Source organism: Gopherus evgoodei, chromosome 10 (genome assembly GCF_007399415.2).
Source record: "Gopherus evgoodei ecotype Sinaloan lineage chromosome 10, rGopEvg1_v1.p, whole genome shotgun sequence".
Lineage (NCBI taxonomy): Eukaryota > Metazoa > Chordata > Testudines > Testudinidae > Gopherus > Gopherus evgoodei.
Genome location: NC_044331.1, coordinates 83,548,305 through 83,576,101, shown reverse-complemented (window position 1 = coordinate 83,576,101; position 27,797 = coordinate 83,548,305). Strand labels below are relative to the sequence as shown.

Below are 27,797 nucleotides of genomic sequence, written 5' to 3'. Positions count from 1 at the left end.
GCAAGTACAAGGGTTGCCTGAAAGCCCAGAAAGCAACGTCAGCAGAACACTGGGGACATCTCCGCTCTGGCGAGGAGAGCCCAGGGATTCCTCTAATGCAAAGGGGTTTGTGTACAACATTGGAGACAGTACTTACAAGATGCTGAGGGACTGGATCAACACTGACTCAGAGGAAAAGATGCCACCTCCCGAATCACCAGCACCACTTCCTGTGACATCTGTGTGCTAGGCCACCTCACCAAGAGCGCTCAAGTCTCGCAAGGTGGGGGATGTCTACAGGCTCAGCCATGGGGTGAGCCAGGGCACTTCTCACTCTCTTCCACTTCACCCCTCAATTTAATGTCCAGTTCTTTGCCAATCCCCCCGGGCCAACAGTGCTGTTCCTAAGGGCTCTACAGAACTTCCAGTCTGAGTCAGAGGCAAAATAACCCCCAGCCCCTCTTTAGACCTCACCTGATTAGCCAAGCTACTTGGAGTCAACTCTAAAAAGACTCAGACATAGTCTCTTAGTCTATAAGGTGCCACAGGACTCTGTCGCTTTTTACAGATCCAGACTAACCCGGCTATCCCTGACACTAGACATATCACTGGTTACTCACATGACCTTTTCCTCTTACTTTTTAAACAAAGCATTCGTGTTTCACTCTGACCATAATACCTGTGACAAGCAGGCACCTTCAGCAGAATTCCACACCCCATAGTGCACAAGCTTCGAGGGGACAAGATGCTGGTACGAGAAACCAAACAAATATATCCCAAAGCTGGCAAATGAAGTCCTACTGCTGCCAGACAGCCCACACATACTCTCATATGGCGGTAAGGAACGTTAGCAAGAGAAGAAAGTGGCACCTATTCCATACAGGGCACATGTATTCTGATCAGATTTCTGAATTTAGCCAGATTTAATAGTATCTTAAGTTACAAATAAAAAGTTTCTCCCTCCCCAGACATGACAGGGATCGTCGAAAGATTAATATGAGGAGGACTGGTAGTGTGCAGTAAGCCACACACAATTAATTTAGTTATACCGTTAGGAACGCTGGTCTTGTCATTGAAACACTGGGGACTCGGGAGATCTCACATTACAGCTCCACCAGAGTTACTGCTGGATCTTTCAGCCAGAGCCTCCAGCTGCTACTGCAATACTGCAAATCTAGAACTGGGTTGTGACGCAGGAAGAGGGTTTCAGAGGGGAGTTAGACATGACTCTACTGGGACTTCATTTTTTTAAAATACTGTTGATTTTCCTCAGAAGGACAACACATGCACTTTTTTTTTTTTTGTACACACACGGATTAGATTTTTTTTTTTAACAGTAAATGTCAATCAACAAAATTTACAGATCGGCAAAGTAAGAAAACTGCTGCTTGACAGCTTATTAGCTTTTGAGTTAAGGATATTTCTGTCGTCAATACCACTTGTCAAAATGTTCAATTTGTGTTTTAAACAGTTACATATCTAACTTTTTGAATCTCGGTGTCTACTGTCATTCAGTAATGACTGTCTGACCCCTCCCCCATAACGGCGAACATTTAAAGTCTATAAAAATAGGAAAAAAATGCTTACAAATAAATATCCGTAATATCCATCAAAATTGTAACAAAATTAAAATCAAATTTTGCCAAGTTGCTTTCTCTTTATAAATATAGCTCCTCAGAGAGATGCTGTAATATAACTTAATCTTAAATCCCTGTTAGACGCAATGGGTTAGTTCTTAGGCAGAGCATTCCAGGAGGGCTGTATAATCACTCTGCAGAAATGGCCTTCATTACCAAGTTTAATTGTTAATCTTCCCGCTACTCTTTAATGTAATGAGGCCTGCCATGCTGAAATCATTCATGCCCCAAAGGCCCTTAAGTACCACTCTTTTCCAGATGTGCTGGCAACACACCAGTAAAGGGAGTCCCATCCTAGGGGACGGATACAAAACATGCACATGAGCTTGAAACTTTTGCCTAGGTAACTAACTTGGAACATCGGTGGAGTTACCTGTTTTAAAGGGCCTTTCCCTGTGGCTGGTCAGGAACTCCCCCCCCTGTTCCTCCCACCTGGGAAGACAGAGCTGGGGACTAAAGGATTAATGAGGAACCCCAAGTAGATAGATATGTAAAACTATTCCCCTTTGGGGGAAATTGGGGAGCAGATGGGACTAAGGCCTTATTAATGGTATTTCTTAGCTTTTGCACATGCGGCTAGATCAGTTTCCACACAGAAGGCTCTAGGGAGAGATCCTGGACATCTGTTTAAGAACTGCCATTTCCTTTCCCCTGCACACACATGCTGTGACTGGCCTTTGAGTATATCCTCTTTAACTGAGTGAAGGTGATTGCCAAGCTGCCCTGCAGAGCTCATGAGCGTGAGTACCAACGTCAGGGTAGTGCATCCAACGAAGTGGGTATTCACCCACGAAAGCTCATGCTCCAACACGTCTGTTAGTCTATAAGATGCCACAGGACTCTGTCACTTTTTACAGATCCAGAGTAACACAGCTACCTCTCTGATACTTCATGTCAGGGCAGACTGTTCAGAACTGGGGCACAACCCCCAAACTCACTGTGAGTTCTATACTTAGATTTCACCATCCAGTCATCAAATGTAAATTCCTCAGGCACTAAAACAGCCTAAACACAGAGTCACAAACAGTCCCTTTGGGTACTCCGGTCTGTCTTGCCACCCAGGTGAGCCTACCTGTGTGATGCATGGTCCATTACACAAGAATCACTGCGATATTCAGGTTACTCACAATCCCAAAGGGCCAGTCCCTTACCCAGATCAATTGCCCCTTAGATCTCACACCAAAGGCAATGCTTAGAGCCAATCCTATTATAAACTATCTAAAGATTTATTATAAAAAGAAACAAAATATAAGAGTTATTTATGAGGTTAAAGCAGATCAACACACACACACACACACACACACACACACACACACAAGATGTACTCCTACATACCTCTCAAAAGCCTGTCTACAAAGTACTCGATCCTACGGGCAGTCCTGCTCATTAGTCAAGTGGGACAATCAGGGGTAGTGTTTGAAACCAAACAAAAAAGTCCCGCACACACTTGGATGGAAAACCCATGAATTCTAACTGTTCCCATGAATTCAGACTGATTTGCAGCGATCAGTTTGACTTGGACTTGAGGATGTTGTGACAAAGCAGTTTGGCTGTATCGGGAGTGGGGTGGGGGGAGAGTCTGCCTACAGTGCTATGGACACTTTCCTGGCAGCCACCTTCAGCTATTCAGCTAATATGTAAAAAATGAGACTCCCCAAGCAATCCCAGTGAAAAAACAATCATATGGCAGATCCAAGTAGGTTCTCAGGCAACACCCATTACTGTGGTTAACTGATGGATGGCTTTGATTCTGCACTGGTCTTATCTACATTACCAGCAGTTACATACTAGGGGATGCATAACTTTATCTTGCAGGTAACCATAATATTGTGGTTTAATTATTATTTAATTCTTCATTTTTCTCCCCAACTCAAACTTTGGGTAGCAAAGACAGTTCAATCTATTATACACCCACCATCTTAGTGTTGCCCTGGTTACAGATGTTTATTGGTACATGCATACTGAAGATTAGAGATTGTTATGTAATACGATTAAGCCATGGTTAACATCTCAAGCTGATCTGAAAGCTAACAAGTTTTTACTGATGTTTTTAAATAGGCCATCTGAAAGGAATATTTTAAAGGAGAGATTTTTGCGGAATATCCCTTTACAAGAATTAAAGCTGTAAAACTTCCCACTAAAAAGGGAGCTATTAGGCAGGAATCTAAAATGTCAGCCTCCTCCTTATCAGCACTATTTCTAACTAGCCGTTTCCCCCACAACCAGTGCACAAGTTAAAACTTGCATGGAAAAGCTACAGAATGGCTGGAATGCAAGTTAGTCTGTCCTTTGCAACGGCTCTGCTAATTCTTAAGACAGTCTAATGGAGTCTTTGGGGTCTCATTTAGCCAATATTAAAAGGTAGAGAAATCAATTTTCCCTCACTCTAAGAACTCCAATAGGGGACTCCTTTAAAAGGGGAAAAGTTGTTTGCTCGCAAGTCAGAAGAGAGAAATCGCCACTAACACAGCCTACAGCAGAGGACCTTGACCAGGGATGCTTGACAATAGCGTAACTTTACCAGCAGTTAAATCAAGCCACATTAAAGTGACTTCACTCCAAGGGGAAAGGAAAAAAAAAAAACCAAAACACTCCCCAAATCTGTTCTTAAACCTACCTTTAATCAGCATGACCACATCCATGTGTCAACAGGATCTGATTGTAACATTAAACCACTCAGCTGTAAAGGGAGTTTACCCCTTTTCCTCCACTTCCTCTCATACTTAGAGAGACTCGTATCAGAAAAAGCTTGGAGAAGTGGGAAAAAACATAGTGCAAATAGAAGACTCTGCAGTGGAGCACCCCCTCATGGCTGGGTTTGGGGCACACTCTTTCCGCTCCAGTGCCCTTGCTGACACCTGCTCCAGGCTCACGGTGGGCTGCCTCTCTCATGACCCAGCCCTCCATCCAGGTCACAATTTAGTTCCACACCCTTCCAAGGTAACAATACAGCTCAGAGCCCCAAAGCGTCCCAACACAAAAGATCCTTCTCGGGCTATTTCTCAGCCCAACCTCGAGAATCAGTCTGCAGGCCAAGCCTGGACTCGACACCCCTATGATGGGCTTGTACACTCCTTCCTCAAGGAGGCAGGGGAACCCAGACCCACCCTCTGCTCTGGGTTCTGGCCCAGTGACCTCGTGTTCGGTAACGAGGCCTGCTCCTTCAGACACATTGCTGTTTCCCCGGGCCACTTCCTACCATCAAGCGCTATGCTTAATGCAGCCTCTTCTCTGGTTCCCAGGCCTCTGTCTTCTCTGGAAGTCCTCCTAGCACCTCCTCGCTCCGCTGGAACGCCAACCCCTCAGGGCCACCTCTCTGCACCTCAATCCACTTCCAGGACCCACCACAGGGATTAATTCCATCCCTTTACTCTGTCTTCCCTAGCCTCCCACCCCAGAGAATGGGAATTCCCTGCCTCCTCTGTCCTGGTTTCTCTAATCCTAAATTCCCTCTTGCAACTCCCCTTCCTTCTTTTTGAGCGCCCAGCTACTCCCAATAACAAATCTGACACTATCCAGGGACAGCAGAATGGGCTAACTGAGCTCAGACTCTTGCTAACCCATTGTTCACCTGTGTGGGGTAGGCCCCCGCATCCCATATAGCTAGAACACCACAAAATCAGTAGGCAAGAAACTTATCTGAGCCAAATCACGACCCCTCAGACTCCAAAAGGAGTGTTTTCATTGTCTTCTACAGGAGCAGCCTTTTAAAGCCAGACAGGATCATTATGATCAACTAGTCTGACATCCTTCAGAACAGAGGCCGGAGACATTCACCTAGTGATCCCAACAACCTGGAGTTCATCTGTAGCAGGTCTCTTGGGAAGTCATCCAATTTAAGCAGATTAGAGAGAGAAATCTCTCCTTACAAACAAGGCTTTGGAGCTGTGCTCCGGCTCCGCTCTAGCTCCAGGCAAAAACCTGCAGCTCCACTGCTCCAGAGCTGCTCCGTGCTCCAGGCTCCACTCCTAAGCCCTGCTTACAAAGCGCAAAATTCAGTTCCATAAGCAAGCTGAAAACCACTGAATTTGGAAAGATTAGCTATTCTAGGGAAAACACTGACATAGAGGAGCAATCACTGGGAAAAGAACCCCATAGCAACTTTGCTAGAACTACACAGCTCTCCCAGAGCATGAAGTAACTACACACTACAGCAATGAAACACAGGACAGAAGCATTATGTTAGAATAAACTGCCATGGCTAGAAGTAGCAACTGCCTTCAAATTGTTATAACCCAGCAACTGCTGAGAGCCAATTAACTTTCATAGACATCACATAAACCAGGGCACTCATTCAAAGTCTGCAACTACTGATTCCCTGGTCCAGATTTCAGAAGTGCGATAAATGCTTTAGCTGGCTTTTTGTATGGCAAAGCCAGTGGTGACATCTTATTGCTTTTTAAGACAAAGTTCTGGAGAATATATTTGAAATATCCAGGGATCAGAGCAGCAGCAAAGCTAGATTTCAGAGGAGGTTGGAATGTTCTGGCCTGTAACCTGCCAGAAACCCTTCATAGCTAGAAGTATGTTTATTAAACATTCAACTTCTTAGAGCAGCTGCTGTTTAATGGAACAACTTTTAACGTAGAGCCATTTGAGGATTTAATCTTCCCAAGCTGGGAGTAGAATAAGTCATTTTTCATGCAGCATTTGATGATGGAACTTGTCCACAGCTGGAAAGTGGTCTCTTCCCCAGAGCAGAACTGGAACAGCAACATGTAAAAAAAAAAAAACTGAAGCTCTGAAGTGTTCTGAATTAAAGATCTGATCATATTGCTTTAGGGAAGGGGAAATAGCTGAATCCTCTGGTTGAGAAATGCACTTTTTATAAAATATATTTAAATACTTGCAAGGATTTCATAATCGCACAAATGCTAATCACCGTAACAGTTCCACCTAGGAAGTGAGACACTGCTGAAATTTTTTTTAAATCCAGTAACATCTCATCCTGAACATTTGACAACCACCCTACCGAGCAGAGGCTAATTAAAGGCACTTCACAGCCAAGAAACTAAGGAGGAATTAAATGAGCCTTGCCCATTACAGAAGTGCTGCAAGGGGGCAAGTCATGGGACAAGAGAAAATGCTATCCTACCGCATTGATGACTTTGTGCTTCCCCATTTAGATACAATATCTGGCTGCTTAATGCAGACTGTTTCACAGAGGCGCAATGAGAAAATCTCCTTCCACGGCAGCTACTTTAATGCTAACTCTCAGCTATGATGCTCATGAGCTCTGCAGGAGCTATGGCACGGACATCTCGTGCCCTACTCCTGCAGAGCTGACGGCCTCTGAAGGTTCAGTTAATGTGTCCAGAAAACCTGCAACGCTTGAAAACTGCGGAGGACAACGTGTTCTCTTGGCCCCAGTAGCTCTTTGTGTGATTCTAAACTCCCTAATTCCAGCCATGGACTGTGTGTGGGGACAGGACACAGGGACGTACTACAGATTTGGAAAGCAAATCACTCCAGAACAAATCTTGCCCTCAAATACTGCTCAGAGGCACTAGTCTCCTGGGGACAGGACATAGCAGCTGTGTCTACACTGCAGAAAGGAGGTGCGATTACACTACATGTATGCGTATGTGAGCTACTTAGAGCACGCTTGCTAAAAACAGCAGCGAAGCCACAGCAGCACAGGGAGCAGGTTGAGTAGGCGTGGGAGTCCCGGGGGGCCTGTCAGGGGGCAGGGGAATGGACAGGGGTCAAGACAGTGAGGGGACAAGGGGGGGGATCCCAGGAGGGCAGTCAGGGGACAAGGAGCAAGGGGGTTGAATGGGTCAGGAGTTCTAAGGGGGGCAGTGAGGGGCAGATGGGGGTGGGGGCCAGGCTGTTTGGGGAGGCACAGCCTTCCCTACCCGGCCCTCCACAGTGTTTCGGAACCCCAATGTGGCCCTCAGGCCAAAGAGTTTGCCCACCTCTGTGCCAGACGAAAGCTACTCAGGTATGTATAGACGAGCTGCAAGCCACCTCTTGACTGCAGGGCTGGTGTAACCACTAGGCGAACTAGGCAGCCGCTTAGGGCGCCAAGATTGGGGAGCGCCAAAAAGCAGCGTCCGGCGTCATGGGAGTCAGCTGGGCAGGGCAGGGCAGGGCAGGGAGTGAGGCCTCCATAACAAACCCACCCCCGCAGCGAGGGGCGCCGCGTAGGACGGTCAGTGGGAACCTGCGGCGGAGCAAGGAGGAGAGAGCCGGCCCGTGACCAGCGCAGCCGAGGGACGGAGCCATTGAGGGAGGCAGGACGCGGTCCTGAGCTCAGGTGGGGCCGGGCGCAGCCTCCTGGGGCAAGGGAAAGTGAAACTTAACTCCGCAGAGCGACAGAGGGGAAAGGGCTGGCACAGTTGCCGCTTTCTAACACCGACCCCGCCGGTAACACTGTGCCAATGCGGGGAGCCGGCCCTGGTCCCCACGGAGATCCTCACCTGCTCCCTGGGAGAGCCTGGCTCTGCCCTCCTTGCCCTGGGTCCCCGCCGGAGGGCAAGGTACTCAGAGCCAGGGAGGTTTAGAGAATCTGCGAGCTGGGGGCATCCTCAGGCTCCTCCTTGCTCATAGGTTCCCCCGGGGCCAGAAGGGACCGTTGTGATCATCTCCTTTGACCCTCTTGTATTAATTCTAATGAACAATGCCACATGATGCAGGATTCGTTTTTGAAAGTTTATAATAAGGGAGGGGGCGCAAGGTGGAAGTTTCACCCAGGGTGCAAAATATCCTTGCACCAGCCCTGCCTGACTGCACTGTAGACATACCCAGTGTACAGACCTGGTCACTGACTGTGGAATCACTGGTACATTAGCACTAATGGAACCCAACACTTTCCCATAGCAACCCACCAGCCTCTGTTCTTATTGCTGACGGGTGTTGGGACCTGGGTCCTCCAGATTCTTACACACACCAAGACACATGGGTATCCTGGCCCCACTCAAGTCAATGGCAAACCTCCCATTGACTTCAGTGGGGCCAGGATTTCACCCACTGCATTAGAAGTGAGGTCTGACAGGAGCTCTGTTTCCACTACAGAAATAGAGTTTGGGTTTGAAACATCACAGCTGCTACAGAGAGTCTTGGAGGGAAAGAGGCAGGACAAAAAAAACCCCACAAGTTTGACCAGAGGAACTAAAACCTCTGATTGCATTTTATTGCAGCCTCTGACAGCCACTGCCATGTCCCACAGGAAAGCAAGAACAACCTGGGCTGCTGGGAACATGCAGGGTTAAGAATTCCAGCTGATCATCTCCGGCAGTTGCAATGAGGCAGCTAATTGGGAGAGAAACTCTGACAGGCCAAAACTGATGTTTGACGGCAGGGGAAGCGCCCAAAGGAAGCCTAGAGGCAGGTTCTCACTATGGCATTGTGGAAGGTTTGATTCGGTTTTACTTTTCTGCAACAATATGCAGTTTAAGAACTGCAAGTCTGACTTCCAGGAGACTTTAATCCTGAGGAACCTTCCCATCCCAGAGACAAATGAATAGACATGGGAAATTAACAGAACGAGCTATTTGAGATGACATTGAAAAGTGAAAGTGGAAATCAGTTCCATTTAAAACAGATCTCTAGAAATGTTCAAAAATTACTATCAGTTGTTTCCCATGGAGAATTTGAAAAACTCATGTTTTCAATATTTCCTATGAAAGTTTGAATTTTGATGAAAAACCCAAAGAAGTGTTGGGATTTTAAAACCTTTTTTCCCCTCTCTCTCTCTCACATACACCAAAAAACCCAAAACATTTTCAATTAAATTTTTCCCATTACAATTTTACTTAGAAAAAATATGCTTTTTTTTTTCATTGAAAAACCTTTGGTGGGAAAACTGTAGCCAGCTCTCCTGATCTCAAGCTCTTTATTCAATATATGCCAGATTCTCCTCCTTAAATCATGGTTTTCCTGAAGGAGCAGCACATGGAAAGTTGGAGCAGATGTGTGTCAAATTAAGCTTAAAGTTGTTAACAACCTTGATTACAACACTGTTACTGCAGTTCCACAACCTGACTGGTCTCTGCCTCTCCAAGTCATTACAGCTCATTGTGCCAATCAGTAATAACAACTGAATCTTGAGGATTGTTCTAACCTGAGCAGGAATATGGGGAGAAGTCACAAAATACTGACCTAGAAGTATTAAATATGAAAGTGCTCCAACTCTCGCCAGGCCCTCTGGGTGCTGTTCAACAGTAACTAGCGGCAGCTGGGAGGGGACGGGTCTAGTTTAACAGTGTCAAGCATTCCAGAAATGGTTCTTCATATACAAGTTCTTATAGAGAGCTCATCACCATGGCACCAGAGCAACTGGGGGAAGGGATAGCTCAGTGGTTTGAGCATTGGCCTGCTAAACCCAGGGCTGTGAGTTCAAGCCTTGAGGGGGCCACTTAGGGATCTGGGGCAAAAACTGGTCCTGCTAGTGAAGGCAGGGGGCTGGACTCAATGATCTTTCAAGGTCCCTTCCAGTTCTAGGAGATTAATAATTGGAGATATACCAAACTGCAGTTCCTAATGTTAGAAGACAAAGATCTATTTCTCTCTTTCACCAGGCCTGGAGGGAGGGTGTGTGTTATATTATTTTTATTGTTTGGCTAAGACTCCTATTGTTCTCTCCTATTGGTTATGCCATGAGTTAACAGAGTTATGCAGGATTTTCAGGTTTCAAAACAAATGCTCTTCCTCAGGTTAGTGCAAACAAACAAAAACACATTGCTTAAAACTGCTAAAATGAATCCACCAGCTTCTTCAGAGTAGGCATGGCATGTGCAAGTTTCATGACCTTGACAGCACTACCGTTTTGCTTACATGGGAAGCGTAATTAACCCAGGCACATGAAGTGCCAAGATGTAATGATCTCTGAATAATGCCTGTCCACCAATCCATCGATAAAGGGCAACCGATCTACAGGCAAAGTGAGGAGTGCACAAAGCTTTAGGACAGCATTTCTGAAATGCAGCCAGCATGGCCGCATGCAGCAGCCTCCCAAGCACAGGTGGAGATTGGGAGAGCAAAGCAGCAGTCCCTCCCTGCAGCACCTGAATAGCTGTTATCAAAGGCAGCGAGGTGTTTGCACTGGCACCGCTAGCAGGGATGAGTGTCCTGCACCACACTGCCTCCTTGGGGGCTCCAGGCAGCGCCTCTGGAGATAGGTGGGGCTGGTGCGCACAGCGCTGGAGGTGGCTGTGGCATTCAGTCACCGGGGCACTTGCCTAGGCAGCTTCCCACTCCCGCCCAGCCAGGCATGGGGATCCTGGGACTCCAGAGGCAGCCAGTGAGTTCCCGACTCACCTTTCTTGGGACAGACTCTCACTGAAGATCCACAGGCAGCAGAGACAGTGAGATGGGTCGGCGTTTCCCCCAACTGAGGTCAAACTCGCTGCAGGTACCACAACAGCTCAATGGCTCCAGGAGGCTGCTGGGCTTGGCAGCTCCCCAGCAGGGTGAGGGGCTCCAACTCCTCGACACGCTCCGAGCACAAGAATAGGAACAAAGTCCTTGTGCGCTGACTGGGGACCTCTACTTCCTATCGCTTTCCAACTACATAACAATGATTGGGACGTGTCTATGTGCATATTGATTTGTTTTTCCTAAAGTTAATTAAAGTATCTTAGGAAAAATTGTCAGAGCAGCCACTAGCAAGAGTTGGTGGCAGCACAATCCCAAGACTGGATCTGAACTTCAGCGTTTGTACCACTGAAAAGTGTCAGATTAAGCTATTCATGAGAGCCAAGAAGAGTGTTTTTCTCCGCTTGAAGACTTCACTTCTTCACTCTTCTGCTATGATTGGAGTTCATGAAGATGCATTTAGCAGAGTCTTAGAAGGGTCAACACCTAAAACATTCTAACTGTTCAGAGGTATTTTGTTGTTCTTTCTGTAGGTGAAGCTATTACTGTTGTATAATTTTAAAATGCAACACAGACCGATAACTATGCCACCAGCACAATCAGTATCCTAACAACATGGCAGGGGGGTGTTTTATACCTCACTTACTTTAGAGCCATGATCCAAGTATCACGATCTTTTTAGCTACACAGGAACTGGCTAAATTCAAGCAGCTTAATTCAGAAGGCAAGTACTAGGATTATGAAAATAGCGTTGGAATTTTAACTCGCTCGTCCCCACAGAAAAGAGGAAGACTAGCCTTTAAGCAAGTAGCATTCCCACTCTGCCCCAAACAGAATATGTACATGCTGTATATAATCATAAACTCTCTGCCCCCCCCCCCGAAGTTTGGCTTTCCCAGTAACTCAAAATATCTTGAAGTTCTCACCAAGGGAACTGTACCTTGGACATTCTTGCAGAGCATCCTCTGTCCGAGCCACTAACTCTTCTGCTCCAGAAACTATCAATCCCTTCTCAGATCCTGCTTGGTGCTAACAAGATCTACTTGCCCAGGAGGTTGGGTTTGGAGGGCCAACACTTTCACCTAGACAAGGAGGCTCACAGGTGGTCTGGGCATTAGGGAGGGCATCTGCATGCACATAGTAGATTTAATTGGCAATATGTATTTAGACAGAAAAAAACCGGCCCCAACACATAAGGTACTAAAATCAGTACAAGTTAGTTTCAGGGTGAGGAATTCAGCCAGAACTCTTTAAGAGATTGTGCCCTCCCTACTGGAGATCTGGACTCAAACAGGAAGCACGTGAAGCACTGGGAACTCTCTCCCTGCTCTCCCAGCACAGTTTTCAGCACCATGGGGAGAGTTGCAGCCATAACAGTGGCCTAACAAGTCCATCTGAATCCCTTGAAAGCCAACAATTCCACGTATAGACATGATTATAGCCTAGGGTCAAATATGATCCACATGGAGCCAACCAGCATGCACACATTAAAGTGTCTGATTAACCACCCTACCTACTTTAGTTTATCAGTGTGTGTCATGGCCAGTTCCCCTACTCTTATGCTACTTGATTCCAGTAACTCAAAACTCTGAGGTAGTAATAGTAACAGACAGTACGGTGACTTAGTCCAAAGCATTTTCCAGGAGAGTCTATGCATCAAGCAGAAATTGGATGAAACATCTTTTACAGATGAGATTTGCTGACTGCAGTCTCATGCTTTTGGAAACTGAGTTGCCTTTTAAAAAAAAATAAAAGGGGCGGTGGGGGGGAATGGGGAAGCCTTCAATTTATTCAGAAAGATACTGGAAAGAAGACTGTACTACACTGAGTATAGAGCACTGGGCAGAAGGTAATGGGCTTTAACAATACAAGGAAGAGCTGCATCGCTAACTGCTAAGTACAATTGTATTTTGCAGTGAGAGACTTAAACAAAAAAAAAAAACTGCAGATGAAGTAGCTGAAGGAAGAACTGTCCTGAAGTGATTTATATACTGCAGTTCAGCATGCAGCCAATAGACAATACCCATCACAGGCAGCAAAGAGATACTAAGCAGAAGGGCGCTGACAGCTGAATTTGCACAGCAAAACTGTACAGATGCATCAGCCATTGTTTCATGGAGCAAATGTTCCATTTCAGAAGCAATATGGTCAGCCACTGTAAGAGTTAAGAAACTGCAGGACACACCTGCTGACATAACCCAACGGGAATACGTGGAAGTAACTTCCTACCATCCCAACAAAGAGTTAAAAAGTAATCCTATCTTTACAAAAAATGAATAACGTATGAGAAGCAGTAATTCATGTTACTGCACTTGAGCCAAGCACATGAATCCGAAGGACATCAGATGTTTCACATCCAAAAAGCCAATGTTTTGTAGGGCTGTTTTTCAACAAGACAAAAGTTTAAAGTAACAGCACAGCTTCCCCAGACAAGAAATCAATTGCAGCCTGCACTCAGTTTCATCAGCAAAGGTCTTCTTTCCTTTAACAAGGGCCAACCCCACCATCTCTGAAGTGCCGATAGCCCAAGGACATTCTGCCCCGCACCATACATCTGCTCAATCCATTTTACACTGGCAGATGCCCTGCAGATTCCTACTGACCTCCAAGGCAAACAAAGTTCTTCACTCTAAGTCACCCCACACCTGCTTTTTATGGGACACATGCATGCAGAAATATCCTTCTCCTATAGAAATGTCATGTACACTTCTTACAGGGTTAGAAGTTATGTGGGGAAGGCAGGTGCTGAGCATGAAGAGCTGTCAATGAGTGAGGAGTGCAGGGCACAGGAAAAAAAATCTATTGAGATGGCCTCCAGAAGGATTAAAGAGGAGAGGCCAGATTCTCAGCTGGCATCCTTTGTTGTAGCTCCATTGACTTTAACTGAGTAAGGGAGAATTACACCATTTGATGATCTGGCCCAAAGAGCAGAGGTGAACATATCTGACAGCACGCTGGCACCAGCTGCTTCTATTCACAATTCCTACCAGTTACTTCTTGCAAATGATATTTAATCACGAGCCCTGATGGGGGCTGCCTGTATTGCGAGTGACTGGCCCCTGTTGATATTTGCCTCCTTGGAGCAAGGTACCGTAAAGCTAGTATAGCTTGTAAAGCTCTCTGGGGCACAAGCTGACGTTCTCTTAGTTTCTTGGCTGTGCAGCGCCTTGTACAATGAGCCGCTGATCTTTGGCATTACAGAACTAGGAGCAGGTTCTCGATGGCTGCCGGACCACATGCTTTCTCCCGGGGAGAGCATTTGGTTTGGCTGTGTAACCAGTGCAAAGTTCCCCTGGCTGGAGTTATGTCTTTAAGCCCCTACTCTCCAAGGCAAGGACTATTTGTAGGGCTCAGTTTTGCCTAGTGTACAGTGCCACGTACGCATGTGGCACTATCTGTAGTAGTCAAACAGCACAGGCCCCTGGGCAGCTGTGGGAAACCGACTGCTCCAGCACATAAAGACAAGGCCAGGTGGAGTCACATATGTTCTGTCTCAGAATTGCTCTCCACGCCAGCTCAGTAGAACCTTGGCTGAACAGTGGGCTCATCGGAGTTCACAAAATGTTTCCTGACGCTAGCCCCCATGAGACTGGAGAGCCAGTGCAGGCCCATCACAGGGAAGCTATTTGTGAGAAGGGATTTTAATCTTCACTCACAGGGTTGCGGTCTGGAGAACTTTTAAAGTAACTCCATTCATTTTACTTCTCTGCCCTCTTCCCTCCTCCACCCCCAGCCCCCATCTCTTCTGTCCCGTCCAGTCTGCCTTGGGAAGAGAGCCATCACTGACTTGGAAAACCATTGAGATGGACCTGAATGTCAGTTAAAGGCAGCATGGCTTATGGGGAGTTGGTGTTGAGAGGTAGGACTCTTCCTTATCACAGGGTTAAGCAAGATACCTCCATGGCCCCTACGCAGGGCTCAAGGGGGTACATGGGAGACGACACCTTGTCCCCTTCGAACAGCAGAGGAGCAATGACACTCATCTCCCTGGCTTGGGCACACAACTTCCCCCACAGCTTCCTCTCCTCCTCCTCGGCTGCTGTGGTGAAGAGCAGGGAGCTCTTTCCTTTAACTGCTGCCCGAATGTAATAAGGAACCTCAGACATGCCAGAGATAGAGACATGATGCTCCCGTCCCAGGAAACAAGGGACTGTGTGCAGTATCTGAATTCTGTTCCTTGTGTGTCAGTACAGAGCTTGTGCTCTTAAGAGCACAAGGGTTTGGGGCTCTAATGGAGATTTCTGCCAAATCCAGGGGTAGCACAACCCCAACATTCAAGATGTACCTATTTTCTACCTCGCTTGCTTTGTCTGCTGTGATGCCAACGCTGCACTGAAGAGGCTTCGTGAAGAATTATTTTTCTCTCCTTGGCCTGGTTATCACAGAGCACACAATAGAGAAGTCAGGAAACCTGAAAGCATCTGTGCCTCTCTGGGAGCTATCAGGACATACCGGGGCCAGATTAGCTAGGACGGTAACGCAATAGAAAGCCCTCTGTGACCTTCAGAAGTTCTACTTTTGCAGTGAAATTTTCCTCCTGCCTGCGCTAAGAGCCAGCCCAGTGCAATTTCCTGAGCAAATCTGCCTTGCATTTGCATCTTATGAACAAATGAGGAACGTGTTGCATGCAAGACCTACAGTTACTTCTCTCCTACCAGGGCTGCTTATTCCCCTTTTTAAAACTGCTCTCGTTCACTGACTTCCAAACTAGTGATTCAGGAGGCTGAAGGCATTAGTTGCACAGCACTTCACTCAGCCTCCGCTGCTGCTTTGTTTTGTCCTTCACGCTGGAGCCCTGTCACACGTCTAAGAGGCTCCTGTCCCACGTCTGGCCCTTGGCAGGTCGAGAGCTGTGTTTACGTTAATGTGAAACACTTTAATTCTTTTCACAGCTGGCTTTTGCAGAGAAATACACCCAAACATTTATCTTTGGCACAATCCCATCCCACCCACCACTAGCAAAATGTCCCTTCTCATTACTGCACAGATCCGCAGGCAGGAACAGGAGGCGGCCTATTAACATTTTATTTTTGACTGTACACTTTTTAATTAAGTGCTCCGCGTATGGATCAAGCCCTCATTGAGCTAGAGTGAGGGACAGAATTAAAAATTAACTTTAGTCACAATGAGCACATGCCTCATTAGCTCCTAAGTTCAGAGGTGAACCAGAAATCTGCAGTGAACGTTTTAAGCATTTACAAGTGATGAGCATTTTAAGCTGAGCTGGACCAAACATTAGAAAACAATATTGTCCGGTCTGACTGGGAGAAAGGGAAGACTGGACCAAATTCACCAATGGATCTTTTCAAACTAACTTCCCTGAAGAGCCCAAAAGAATTTGAGCCTGGTTTTAAGGCGGCAAACGGCCCAGCCTCCACTTCTACATCTGCAGTTAAGCACCAGTCCTGACATCTGATCTATACAGGTAAACCCTTATACCCTTGTGGAGCCCCACAGACCTCCACTGTCATAAAGGTCCACCCACCCAGATCAGATTGCAAGATCAGGGCCTAAGATTATAGCTACTTGATTTCCTGGCACAGTAAATTGCATGACTAAATGTTAACCCATGCACCCACAGCTAGTGCAAAACTGTTTGCAAAGAGATGTAACACTCTACTTTTCCAAGATCAGGTGCTGTGCACGTGTAAATGCTTGTTTTCAGAAGTATGAACTTCACCTCACCTCGAGACTAGGGTTCTGGCTTTCCTTGTTCACAAGGGGAAACAAACTGACCCCTAAAGGAAGTAAGATACTACTCCATGTCCCTGCTCCCAGTCCCTGAAACATCACAGGAGTTTGTATAATCACATGATGCTGAGCAGCAAAGCTGGGTGTGAAATGGTTTTTCTGTCCCATAAAAATTTGAGATTGCCAAAGTTCTCCCAGTCTGGTTGAAAACCCACAGAGGAAGAGCGACAGCCACCGCAGAACAGCCTGGTGGTTGGGGGGACTCACTGGGATGTGGGAGACCCAGCTCCAATGCCCCATTTCAACCGATTCAGAGCAGGAACTGGAAGCAGATTCCAAAAAGGGACTTGAACCAAAGCCTCCCACATGCCGGTGAGTCCCCTAACTCCCAGGCTCTGGAGGCATCTCTCTTGATAGTCCATCCTGGAATTGAGAAATGTTTCCTGAGGAGAATTTCATCAAGACAGACCCTTTCCCTCAAACAGAGTTTTGGTTTCAAACATCTGTACTTTTCTGACAAGAAGTCATTTAGTCAGAAACCTGACCAGCTCTGAGAGGAAAAGGGGCCTGGGGCACAAACATCCCAAACCTTGAGACATAAGGAAAACCCCCCTATTCTACAAATATTTGTATATCAAAGTCTCATTTAGGCCCAAACATTGGATTATTCTTTCACCAGAATTCGTTATTGTAGAAGAATTTAATCACAAATCTAGTTGTCATACTCAGCTACTGGGGATGGGAAAATACCCCTACCCTGACAGACAGGGCCGGCTCCAGGGGTCTTGCCGCCCCAAGCAGCCAAAACAAACAAACAAACAAACAAACAAAAAGCCATGATCGCGATCTGCGGCAACTCAGCAGGAGGTCCTTCGCTCCAAGCGGGAGTGAGGGACCCTACGCCGAATACCTGAAAGTGCTGCCCCACTCCGGAGTTGCCGCCCCAAGCACCTGCTTGATAAGCTGGTGCCTGGAGCCAGCCCTACTGACAGAGCAGCAGGAAACAAAGACACACATGATATTCAATGGGCTTCATGTCAGGCCCCATTACTGCCCCTAACAAGGAGTATCCGATTACTGTAGCTAAAATATTTTTTTATAAAAAAAGATGGCAGGTATCCTCTCTCAGGAGACTAGAAAGGAAAATCCATCAACGTTAATTGCAAAGGGGAAAAAATAGATTTCCCTGATGAACTTAATGGATTTTTGTGCACTTGTAAGAAGAAAGGTGCTAATTAAGTCACGGCCTCTTAATGTACCCAAATGATATATGCTGCAACAAACTGAACACTTCTACAAGTCATCCGCAGATTCTTGACGTTCCAGAATTCCCTCCCCACTCCAAAACATGCTAATGAACCTTCATGACAATTATGGGGAGGGGAGGGGAAATCCAGAGCAAGATATGGGAAAATTAGAAGGACCCATCACCGCTTGCCTCCTGTTTTCAAGCAGACTGAGGAGGCCTCACTACTCAACCTAAATTCACAGGATGCATCTTCTTTTGTGTCCGTCAAATGTATTTTTAATCAAAATTCTGCAAAACTAACCATCTGGAGAAGCAAACAGAGGACTAAACCAACTTCCCCTTTCTATTTCTACCTGCTCAACTGCATCAGTTCTAGCAGCAAAAAGAACTGGGTTCCTTATATGCAAGCACACTTCCTTGTTGCAATATTAAAATATATTAAGAATTGTTCCACCCCAGAGGCATCCAAACATTCTTCAAAATGATGTTTTGAATTTTTGCAGCATTACATAATTAACATAATTTGTGTTGCAAAAGTAATTGTAGTACCATTTTAATTAGCCTGTCTGATCACTAACATTTCTCCAGTATACCACTAAATTACTAGTTCTGAGACAACTCTGAATGATTGGAGTTTGGTTTATTTTATTTCTCACTTGCAGTCAATAAAGACATATTTTGAGTAGCTACATGGAGCGAATGATGACAGAAACAAGACAGAATGTAACATCGGAATGATTTGCAACTTTAGAATGTGCTACAGGTTTCACTTCCGTTTGGAGAGCAGCAAATGAGCGGGGGAAGGAAAGGGTGGGTTTTAAAGGCAGATACTTTCCAAGCAAGTATTTCTCTCTAATTAAATCCTACGGTGCCTTCTCCAGCTTCTTATGTTTTGAACCAAGTGTTGAGACTGAAAACTGAGGCCAAAATGAGAAAGCTGAATTGTAAGAATATTTTATTTCCAAACTTCAGTATAAATGAAATACTTGGTGAACACAACTGAGCCAGCCTAACTATAGAGTCAGATAAAGTCACACAGAAATACAAAAATTGCTGCAGGTGAGATAAGCCTCCAACAGTAAATAAGGCACTTTGTTGTTTTTAAAAGAATCAAGATTCTTCTTTCCAAAATCCTTCCCAATTGCTCTGTACATTCAAAAGGCTGCAAGCAATAACAGGAGCAAGTGATTTCACATCCATGTGTAAGGAGAGTCTCACTGCCTGGCTCTTCACCTTTAGGGCCGTGGTTTGATTCTTGCTGGATCAGCAGACACAGAAACATGGCTCCATGTTGGCTGGCAAAAAAACAGCTGTTAGTAAATCCAGTTCCTAGAGGGGACACGCTTTCATTCCAGAGCCACTGGCACTCCTGTTCGCACTCTCAGCAGAGGTGCCAAGGATTGAATGGGCCATGGGAACCAACAGTTCCCTTCGAGCCAGAATTGAGGCACGTTAGCTAAACAGATGTGGAGAGAAAAACAGACTGCCACTGCTCAGGCCATATGAGTTCTCGGAATAAACAGAGACTGTGTTTTCCAAGGCTTTCAAACCAGCCCTTTTCCCCAGCACCAGGTGTTTGATTTTTTTAATTGAAAAGGAATTAAGATCTTACTCTCAAATTTCTATAGTAAGAAGACAATTTCTGTAAAGCCTGATTACAGGTTAGTTCTGGTATTAGAATACCTGGTATTTCCTTCTCCACAGTTATCTGTGCTATGGCAGGGCCTAGCAACTACAATGAAGGGGCAGGGGCTCATTGTCCTCAGCAAGGCACAGACACCTTTGCCTTGCTTGAGGTGAGCGGCGATCGATCGATCATCAGAAGAGAAGCTTGGCTTCATTAGCAGAACTCCATTCCACCGGAAAACCCTTGGCCAAAATTTTCAAAAATAAGACCCTAAACTTAGAAGCCTAAATACACCTGCTGTTAGCCAGAGTTAAAAAAGGAGCCTAATGTCAGCCACTTGCAGATCAGAGCTCCCAAGCTGCAGTCTACCACTACCGCCACCAAGGCACTTAATGCTACCACTATCAAAACATTCAGTTAGGAATCCCCAGAAGGCAATGCCACTAATCACTAAAGGCCATACAGGATTGTCTCACTTGGTCAGTAAACCAATGGTAAACTCATTCCCTCCCCCCTCCACCTCACCCCACCCGCATCTCTGCTCTACACAATTCTCACAGCACGGAAAGAAATCCATTTTAGAACTTTGTAAGAAGCAGAGGGAACTCAAAGTACTAAGAAAAAAAAGCCACACTCAAGGCCACATTAAAGCTTTCATACCTTTCAAGGGATGACAGATCATTATGACACTCAACGAGTATCTGTATCTTTTCTTTGCTTATACATAACCATTTCATGCTGAACTTTGGATGTGTTTGGAGATGCTGGAGATGAACATAGTCCCGCAGTGACAACTATGTTTTTCTAATATTTTTGTTTCTCAACATACACTGAGTGTTATTAGCTCATAAAAATCTATGGGCCAAGTTCTGTTCTTATATACAGCATGTATGCAAGACTCCTACTGGTTAATGAAAGATGCATTCTTAAGAACGGCCATACTGGGTCAGATCAAAAGTCCATCAAGCCCAGTACCCTGTCCTCTGACAATGGACAATAGCAGGTGCCCCAAAGGGAATTAACTAGAGGTAATCATCAGGTGGTGACAGAATTCAGTTCTTCTATCTGAAGGGAGAAGTTGCTCATTAAGTTTAAGGTACTGTGAGAAAGACGGGCCATTAGCATGGAATTCATGGTATCTTAATCATTCAAGTGACTACCAGTCAGTCTCCCCAAACTTAATACAGAAAGTCACAGTAATTAATAAGCTAATTATTGTAGATGCCCTAGAAAGAAAGTAGGGCACTAATGAACGCCTATGTAAGCAGGTACAGGCAGGAGAAAGCAGTTTAGAAATGGGAAACACATATTTCAGTCAAGTTTCCTGAAGTCTCCTAAACAATGGAATAAAAATAGCTGGGAAAAATATTAAATCTGATTTGAATTTGTATTGAATAAATGGAAACTCTTAAAACCTCAACAGCAGTTTATTGTAAGACACCTAGACCTACGAGAAAGGAAACAGAACTAAACGGAAACTCGTTCTGGCATGGACATCTCACATAAGAGAAAGCTATTCCTATGGGCACAAGGGATAGAGATCCCAACTGGAAGGCCTATGACAATAATGAAGTAATAAGTGACAAGCGACAGATTCCAAACAACAGATCGGACACTTGTTTTTTACACAAGTATTTTATTTCATCCAAAACTGGACTGATTTCTAAAACCCAGTGCTTAGACACAGCAATGGAGAGATGTAGGGCCACTTCTGGTAGCCAAGTCTGAATAAAGGACTAAGTTCTCCCCATTTTAGCCTTTAATCACAACAACCGCTCAGCAGCATAGCTGATGGAAAAAATGGGTTTGTGGTGAAGACTCTGGGCTAGGAATCAGTAATCTTCTGATCCTGCCTCAACTCTGTTTGACCTTGGACAAGTCACTGAATTCCTCTGGGTCTCAGTTCCCCATCTGTAAGAGGGGTATATCAATCCTTCCTTTCTCTAACCCTGCGTTTGTCTTGTCGGCTAAGACTGCCAACTCTTTGGGACAGGGTTTTCTACTCCAGGCCGCTAGCACAATGAAGCCCCAATGCATGTCCACCGACAAGATGAGACCCAGATAGAATACAGTAGACGTGAACTGCCCTTCAGCTGCCAGCTACTGCAGGAGATTCTTTATGAAGTTAAAGAACTTCATACAGTCAAAGCTGGTGCTTGATACTAAAACAAAGCAATACGGAATAATATCAGAGTATGAAAGGCCTCTCATCATCAACGAGAACAGCATTATGGATAGTTTCTTCCATTCAGAAATAATCCAGTTATTAAAAAGAACAGGCGTACATGCGGCACCTTAGAGACTAACGCATGTATTTGAGCATAAGCTTTCGTGGGCTACAACCCACTTCATCTGATGCATAGAATGGAACATATAGTAAGAAATATATATATGTACAGAGAACATGAAAAGGTGGAAGTAGCCAATACCGTGTATCCTATGACACCTGACTGGAGCGGGAGCCAAATATGAACAAAACCCCCTGTGTTAGGCACTGCCCTAGCCTCCTGAAACAAGATGACCAATCTGGCACCAGATTGACAGGTAAGAGGGTGGGAATGATCAAGATTTAATACTGATCAATTCTGGGGGAAAAGCGACTGGCCCCTATGATTCTAGGCCTGGGCCCCTCAGTTCTTTCTTCCTGCCATGGGAGAAATTATAACCCCTCCTGGAGTTTTATGTGGACTATCAGTGATCTAAAGGCAGATGACACATCAAATTATTCTATGCCTTCAATCTCTAACCTAAAAATATTCTATATAGATTGTGTCTCTTTAAACTTAGTGTACATAGTGGAAGAGGTTTTTGACTCTGATAAAGATTAGTTCCACTGTTACTAAGTTACAGCAGTTTAATCATTAAGTTTAATTCTACTACCTCCGAGAAGATTTGTCATCCACAGATCTCAAAACACTTTACCAAGGGACATAAAAACTAAAATCCCACAGAAGTTTAATGATTTGGGAAGCAATTTGGGGGCAGGCACTGCCTATTTTATGCTTACGCTGTGTCCTGCCAAGTGAAGCCTGTGATCTGTTTGGAGTCTCCAAGTACTACTTGAATAAAAAACAACAACAATATCTTCATGCTCATAACTTGAAATATCTCAGGGGGTGGCTTATTAAGGCAAGGAGGAGCCTTTACAGACAGGGGTGGGATTTTCAAGAATGTCTAGGTAACTTAGGAGGTTAAATCCTATTGAATCAATAGGACTGGTGCATCTGCATTACTCAGGTGAAGAAAAGCCCACAGCCAGGAGCGGCACCAGGGTTTCTGACGCCCTAGGCGGACGGCCATTTCACAGCCTACCGCAGGTCCAGTGGACCTACTGCAGTGATGCCGGCGGGCGGTTCGCTGGTCTAAAGGCTCCAGTGGACCTGCCACAGGCATGACTGCAGTAGATCCGCCGGAGCCTTTAGACCAGCGCACCATCCGCCGAAATGACTGCGGCAGCTCCACTGGAGCCTTTCCAGCAGCGGACCATCCGCCGGCATGACTGCAGTAGGTCCACCGGACCCGCGTGCTGCCCCCCCCGGCAAAATAGCACCCCCCAAAAATTCTGGTGCCCTAGGCCATTGCCTAGGTCGCCTAAATGGTAGCGCCGGCCCTGCCCATGGCACCAAGTCTCAGAGCACAGGGGCTAGAAATAGCGGTGTAAATGTTGCCACTTGGGCTGCAGCCTGGGCTCTGAGACACTCCCCCTTCGCCAGATTTTAGCACGCCGGGGCTGCAGCCTGAGCAGTAATGTCAGACAGCCCCAGCCTGAGTCAACTGAGCCAGGCTCTGAGACTCGGAGCTGCAAACGTAGTGTGGTGCAGACATACCCCCGGATGCTTTGGAGGTCCCACCTAGGAGTCTGTATGGTGAGGAGAGGGTTTGTTTGCAACATCTGAAGGTCAGTTGCAGTGTGTCTGAGACAGTCTTTATATGCCTTGTTGGCTGACCCCACACTGCAGACTAATTTAATACTGGTTACAATCATAAAGCTTAAACCTTGGAGCAAGCGCTCAGTTACAGGTTTGATCAATAGTTCTGAATGGCTCCAAAAGAGACTGAAAAAACCTTAAATTTGTCTGCTGCTGAGCACCACAGGTAGGAATCAGGATGCAGCAAGCACTAGATGTTACACAGCAGGGAAGAGATTCTGCATTAATGTCAGATGGTCCAAGCTGACTCTTTTCTATTAGATATTGACTCTCAATTATGTTATAATTCGATGGACACTTTTGGCCCCGATGCTGCTCACAGCAGAAACACCAGCATTCCACGGGTAGCACAGAGGCTTAGCCAGTGGTGCAAAATGAAGTGGGTAAATGAACTTAACCTAAACTCCATGTTCCCCAAACAAGAAATGGGTAAACTCGACTTCGCTGCGGAGTACAACAGATGCCAAAGGAGGGGGGTGGGGGGAGAAGCACTTGCTGCAAGGCTAGCGTGACCAGACAGCAAGTGTGAAAAATCAGGATGGGGGTGGGGGGAACAGAAGCCTACATAAGAAAAATATCATGACTGGCCCTATAAAATTGGGACATCTGGTCACCCTATGCAAGGCTAAGCCACAAAACACTCCACTGGAGTAACCTGATGAGTGACTCTAAAATCACATACAAATCCTCAGAGCGAAGGCTACAGATCCCTGGCGAGACACTGACCTTGACTCCCACCACCACGACTTTCTGGCACGAAGGCTACAACGTCAGCCAGGGCCATTAGTCTGAGCTCTAAGTTTCTTTGGTTTTGCTAGTTTAAGACAGACAGACTCGTCACATAAATGGCAGACGTTATGCACCTCTGGGTGAAAGGTAGCATGATTTAGGCTGTCACAAGTAGATTTTATTGGGAATGATCTCCAGATCCCTGGCATCTAGGAGAGTTTCTGCAGTGATCCTATCAAGTGTATCTGGACACTAGAACTGGGCTTACTGCTGTATTTTGGAACCTTGGTTATAGTCCAGAAATGAGCCATAACAAAACCTCTCCTCTGAAACTTCCTGGCTTCCAGAGGTATTGTAGAGACAGGTGTCAGACTGGGTTCAAATCTCAAGATAGTGATCTCATGCCTCGAGTTTTGTTTCTGTGTCACTTCCAAAGTCTGATGAAGCTCATTTTCCAGATCTAAGGCAGATGAAGTCTGCCAAGACTATCTGTTCTTGTGAGATTTCATTCCACAGAGCCTTCAGTCTCATGCAAAATGGCTGATCTTGAGAGAAAGCCACCAGTCAAAATGGATATTTGGGGACAAGATTTCAGTGCCGTTAAAAATATAAATCACAGCCCTGATTGGACTTAAAACAAAACTCCAGCCCAATGCAGATCTGAACCAAACTGCCTCAGCCAATACCTAGTTACATTGTATGTGCATGTATGATATTTAAATACATTTAAGCATTTCCCTGCAAAAAGATCAGAAATAAAGTGACAACTGCCAGCCACCAAGTATAAAATCAGGCTAAACCGGTTTCCTGTAATAAGGACACATCATAAATGCTGAACACAAAAAATCCCCAGCATTATCAAAATATGGAGAGTTCTGATTATAATAACCCTAGAGTTAAGGGGGGTTGGTCGCTGGTTTGTTATAAAGTCTTATTTTCCAAGCAGTTTAACTCAGCCCTTCAAGTTGTTCAGGGCTGCATAGTTAAATAATAATCCCAAAACTAGACAGCCGATAACTAGTTTGCAATGAGACACATATTTGGATAGTAGGTTATGTACATAAAACATGGGTTTACCTAACTCCACTGCTTTTCTTGGACCTCACTTGTACTTCAAGTGATGAAACACTCAGTTTAAAAGCATTGACCAATCCCTCAGATATTAAGTGGGGGGGGGGATGACTAAGCTACTTCATTGTGACTGTAGCTTCTGCATAAATTTTGATTGGATTCTTGATTCCATCATCCACCCGCAACCCACACTCCCTTCAATAACAATATTCCTGAAGTGGTAATTTACATGCTAGGCTGGAATAGCTCCAAGAGCAAAGCCATCCCTTTATCCAATACATATTCTGCATTAATAGCTACTTGACTGTAAGGGGGAAGAGACTGGGGGGGGTGTCCTGGGGAAAGGGGCATCGGCCAAGATATCAATTACTTAGACCGTAAGTCTCTTTGCACATTGCCTAACAAGGGAGCTCCTGTCACGGACTAGGATCTCATTAGGTGTAATACAACAATAATGATAAACACCTGCTGTCAATCCACTTACAGGGATAGCAATAGCCATCTAGTGCAAGCCTGTTCTCCACCCAGCACACACTCCTAAGCAGCAATCAGTCTCAGGTCAATGTGGTTGCATTAGATGGAGGTGTAGGTAACACCCACCCTTAGTGATGCAGAGTCCCCTCCTATCCTGTCTGAGTAAAGATACAGCTGAGACTAGAGTCACTACAGCATGTTGGGGAAACTCACTTTTAATTAAGTCATCAATGAAAGTTATTAACAAAAAGGAACAATTAAGCACCCCACACCACCCCCGACAGACAGAAATAACCTAAAAGGGAAAGAGAGGGTTTGGGCTGACACACTGTCACTGCACTTCCCCACCAGTCACACCATCCGCCTGCACTTCCTGGCTTTTGTCAGTATCTTAAAGCTACTTAATCAGAGGGGGCTCTTGGTTTTGTTTTTCCCAACCTCGTCTTGTATGCTCTGCGCACACCTCATAAAGGGAAGCCCTGGCCCCTCTGAGAGCCTGGGGCATATGCCACCAGGCAGGGAGCTGCTCTGGCTTCACATCAGCACAATGAAAACCTGAGCACTAGGATCCCACAGGGTTTTTCCCAGCCACATTTGAGAACTTCAAAGATGCACTATAGGAAGCCCAGAGATTCCCCTGTTTGCAACACCCACGGCACAGCATGGCAGGGATCCCACGCACTCAGGCCTGTACGGCAGGGGACTCCCCCCGACACACACACACAAGCTGAAATGCAATACAGCTGAAGCACCTACCTTGACACTGGAATCCTTGCTTCCCAAACCCCCTGCAAAGAGAAAGACACACATAATTAGCATCCCCAGTGCATCAACCCACACACTAACCTGCTCCCCACCCCTTCTCCCTGGGTTGAGCCTCCTCAGTGAGCGCCTTTCAGATCCTCCCATCTAGAGCTGGAAGTAGAGTGACAGCAGCTGGCAACCTGTTCCCAAAGAGCTGCTGTCCTGCAGGGACATTCAAACGCACCCCTGGGGATACAAGTCCCAGCAGCTGGTTCAATGCTGCAGAAACAACCCTGGGGAAAGCCTAGGTGCACTGGGAAAGAGATGTGGGGAGGCTCTTGTTTAAGTCTTGCTCCCCAGCTGCAGGGGGTGAATTTACCAGCTGGTGGGGAGGGGGGTGTGCACATAAGCGAGTGCCCAGTAAAATCTGGGTACTTGCTGTTGTGTGAGGGGCCAGAGAGGAGCAGAGTGAATGTCCCAGGGAGCTGATTTGAGGACTTCAATGGCTCAGGCCCAGGTTTGACACAGGAGTGGGTGGGTGAGATTCTGTGGCCTGCGTTGGCAGGAGGTTAGATTAGATGATCATAATGATCCCTTCTGACCTGAGAGACTGCGAGTCAGGGGTAGCTGGTGAATGCAGAGTCTACCTGGGGGCACAGAGTCATACAGCCAGATCCCGAGGAGAGCACATAGACCAAGGGGGGCAGGGGGTCCCTGGCAATGCATGCAGGGGATACAGGTGTCCCCCCACGGGATACAGAGTTGCGGGGGGCGCTGACAGGGCTCCTCGCAGGGAGCACGGCAGAGAGGGGGCTGGCAGTGCACGCAAGGGGTGCAGGAAGGGTCGCTAGAAATGCCTGCAGAGGGGGCGTGCCGGGGGGCCGGGCGCACTCACCAGATGAAGTCGGTGCAGTGGCTGCAGAAGGTGGGCTGCTTGAAGAACCGGGCCGTGAACTTGTGGTTCTTCACCTCGTGCACGTTCTTCTGCCTCAGGGCCCCCTTTCGGGCGAAGCGGACCGGGCCCTCCTCGCCCTCCGACCCGGGCGCGGCCGGCGGCTCCGCCATCCTGCGCTGCTGCCGGGCGCCTCCGCCCGCGGAGCCCGAGCGGCAGCTGGTGCGGATGCTGCGCGCGAGCCGGATGCAGCCGCCCGGCACCTCTGGCCGCAGCTGGGAAAGGAGAGCGAGAGACTCTGCCCGCCCCGCCCACTCATCTCCATGCTAAGTCCCGCCCCGGATCCTTATTTGCATAGCCGCGCCCCCTGCACTTGCGGCGCTGCTCCTAGCTCCGCCCACCGATTCCCCCCTTACTTGCGCGACCCGCCCACCCCACTCATTTCAATAGACACGTC

General features: G+C 46.5%; 1 protein-coding gene across 5 annotated transcripts in view; it reads right to left on the bottom strand.

Annotated features, from left to right (window-relative positions):
* The window catches only part of PRKCB (protein kinase C beta), a 254,791-nt gene extending 227,272 nt beyond the window's left edge, over positions 1-27,519 (bottom strand). For 4 of the 5 annotated variants that reach the window (XR_004002305.1, XR_004002306.1, XM_030577510.1 and 1 more), the window contains exons 1-2: positions 27,344-27,519; positions 26,461-26,492 (exon numbers count right to left, since the gene is read on the bottom strand). Coding sequence is in view for 2 of the 5 variants with exons in the window: in XM_030577510.1 (XP_030433370.1) it covers positions 26,461-26,492; positions 27,344-27,513 (202 nt within the window). In the remaining 3 variants the exon portion in view is untranslated. The remainder of the gene's footprint in view (positions 1-26,460; positions 26,493-27,343) is intronic. The other variant, XM_030577511.1, reaches the window with a different exon arrangement.
* Between the last annotated feature and the right edge of the window lie 278 nt (positions 27,520-27,797).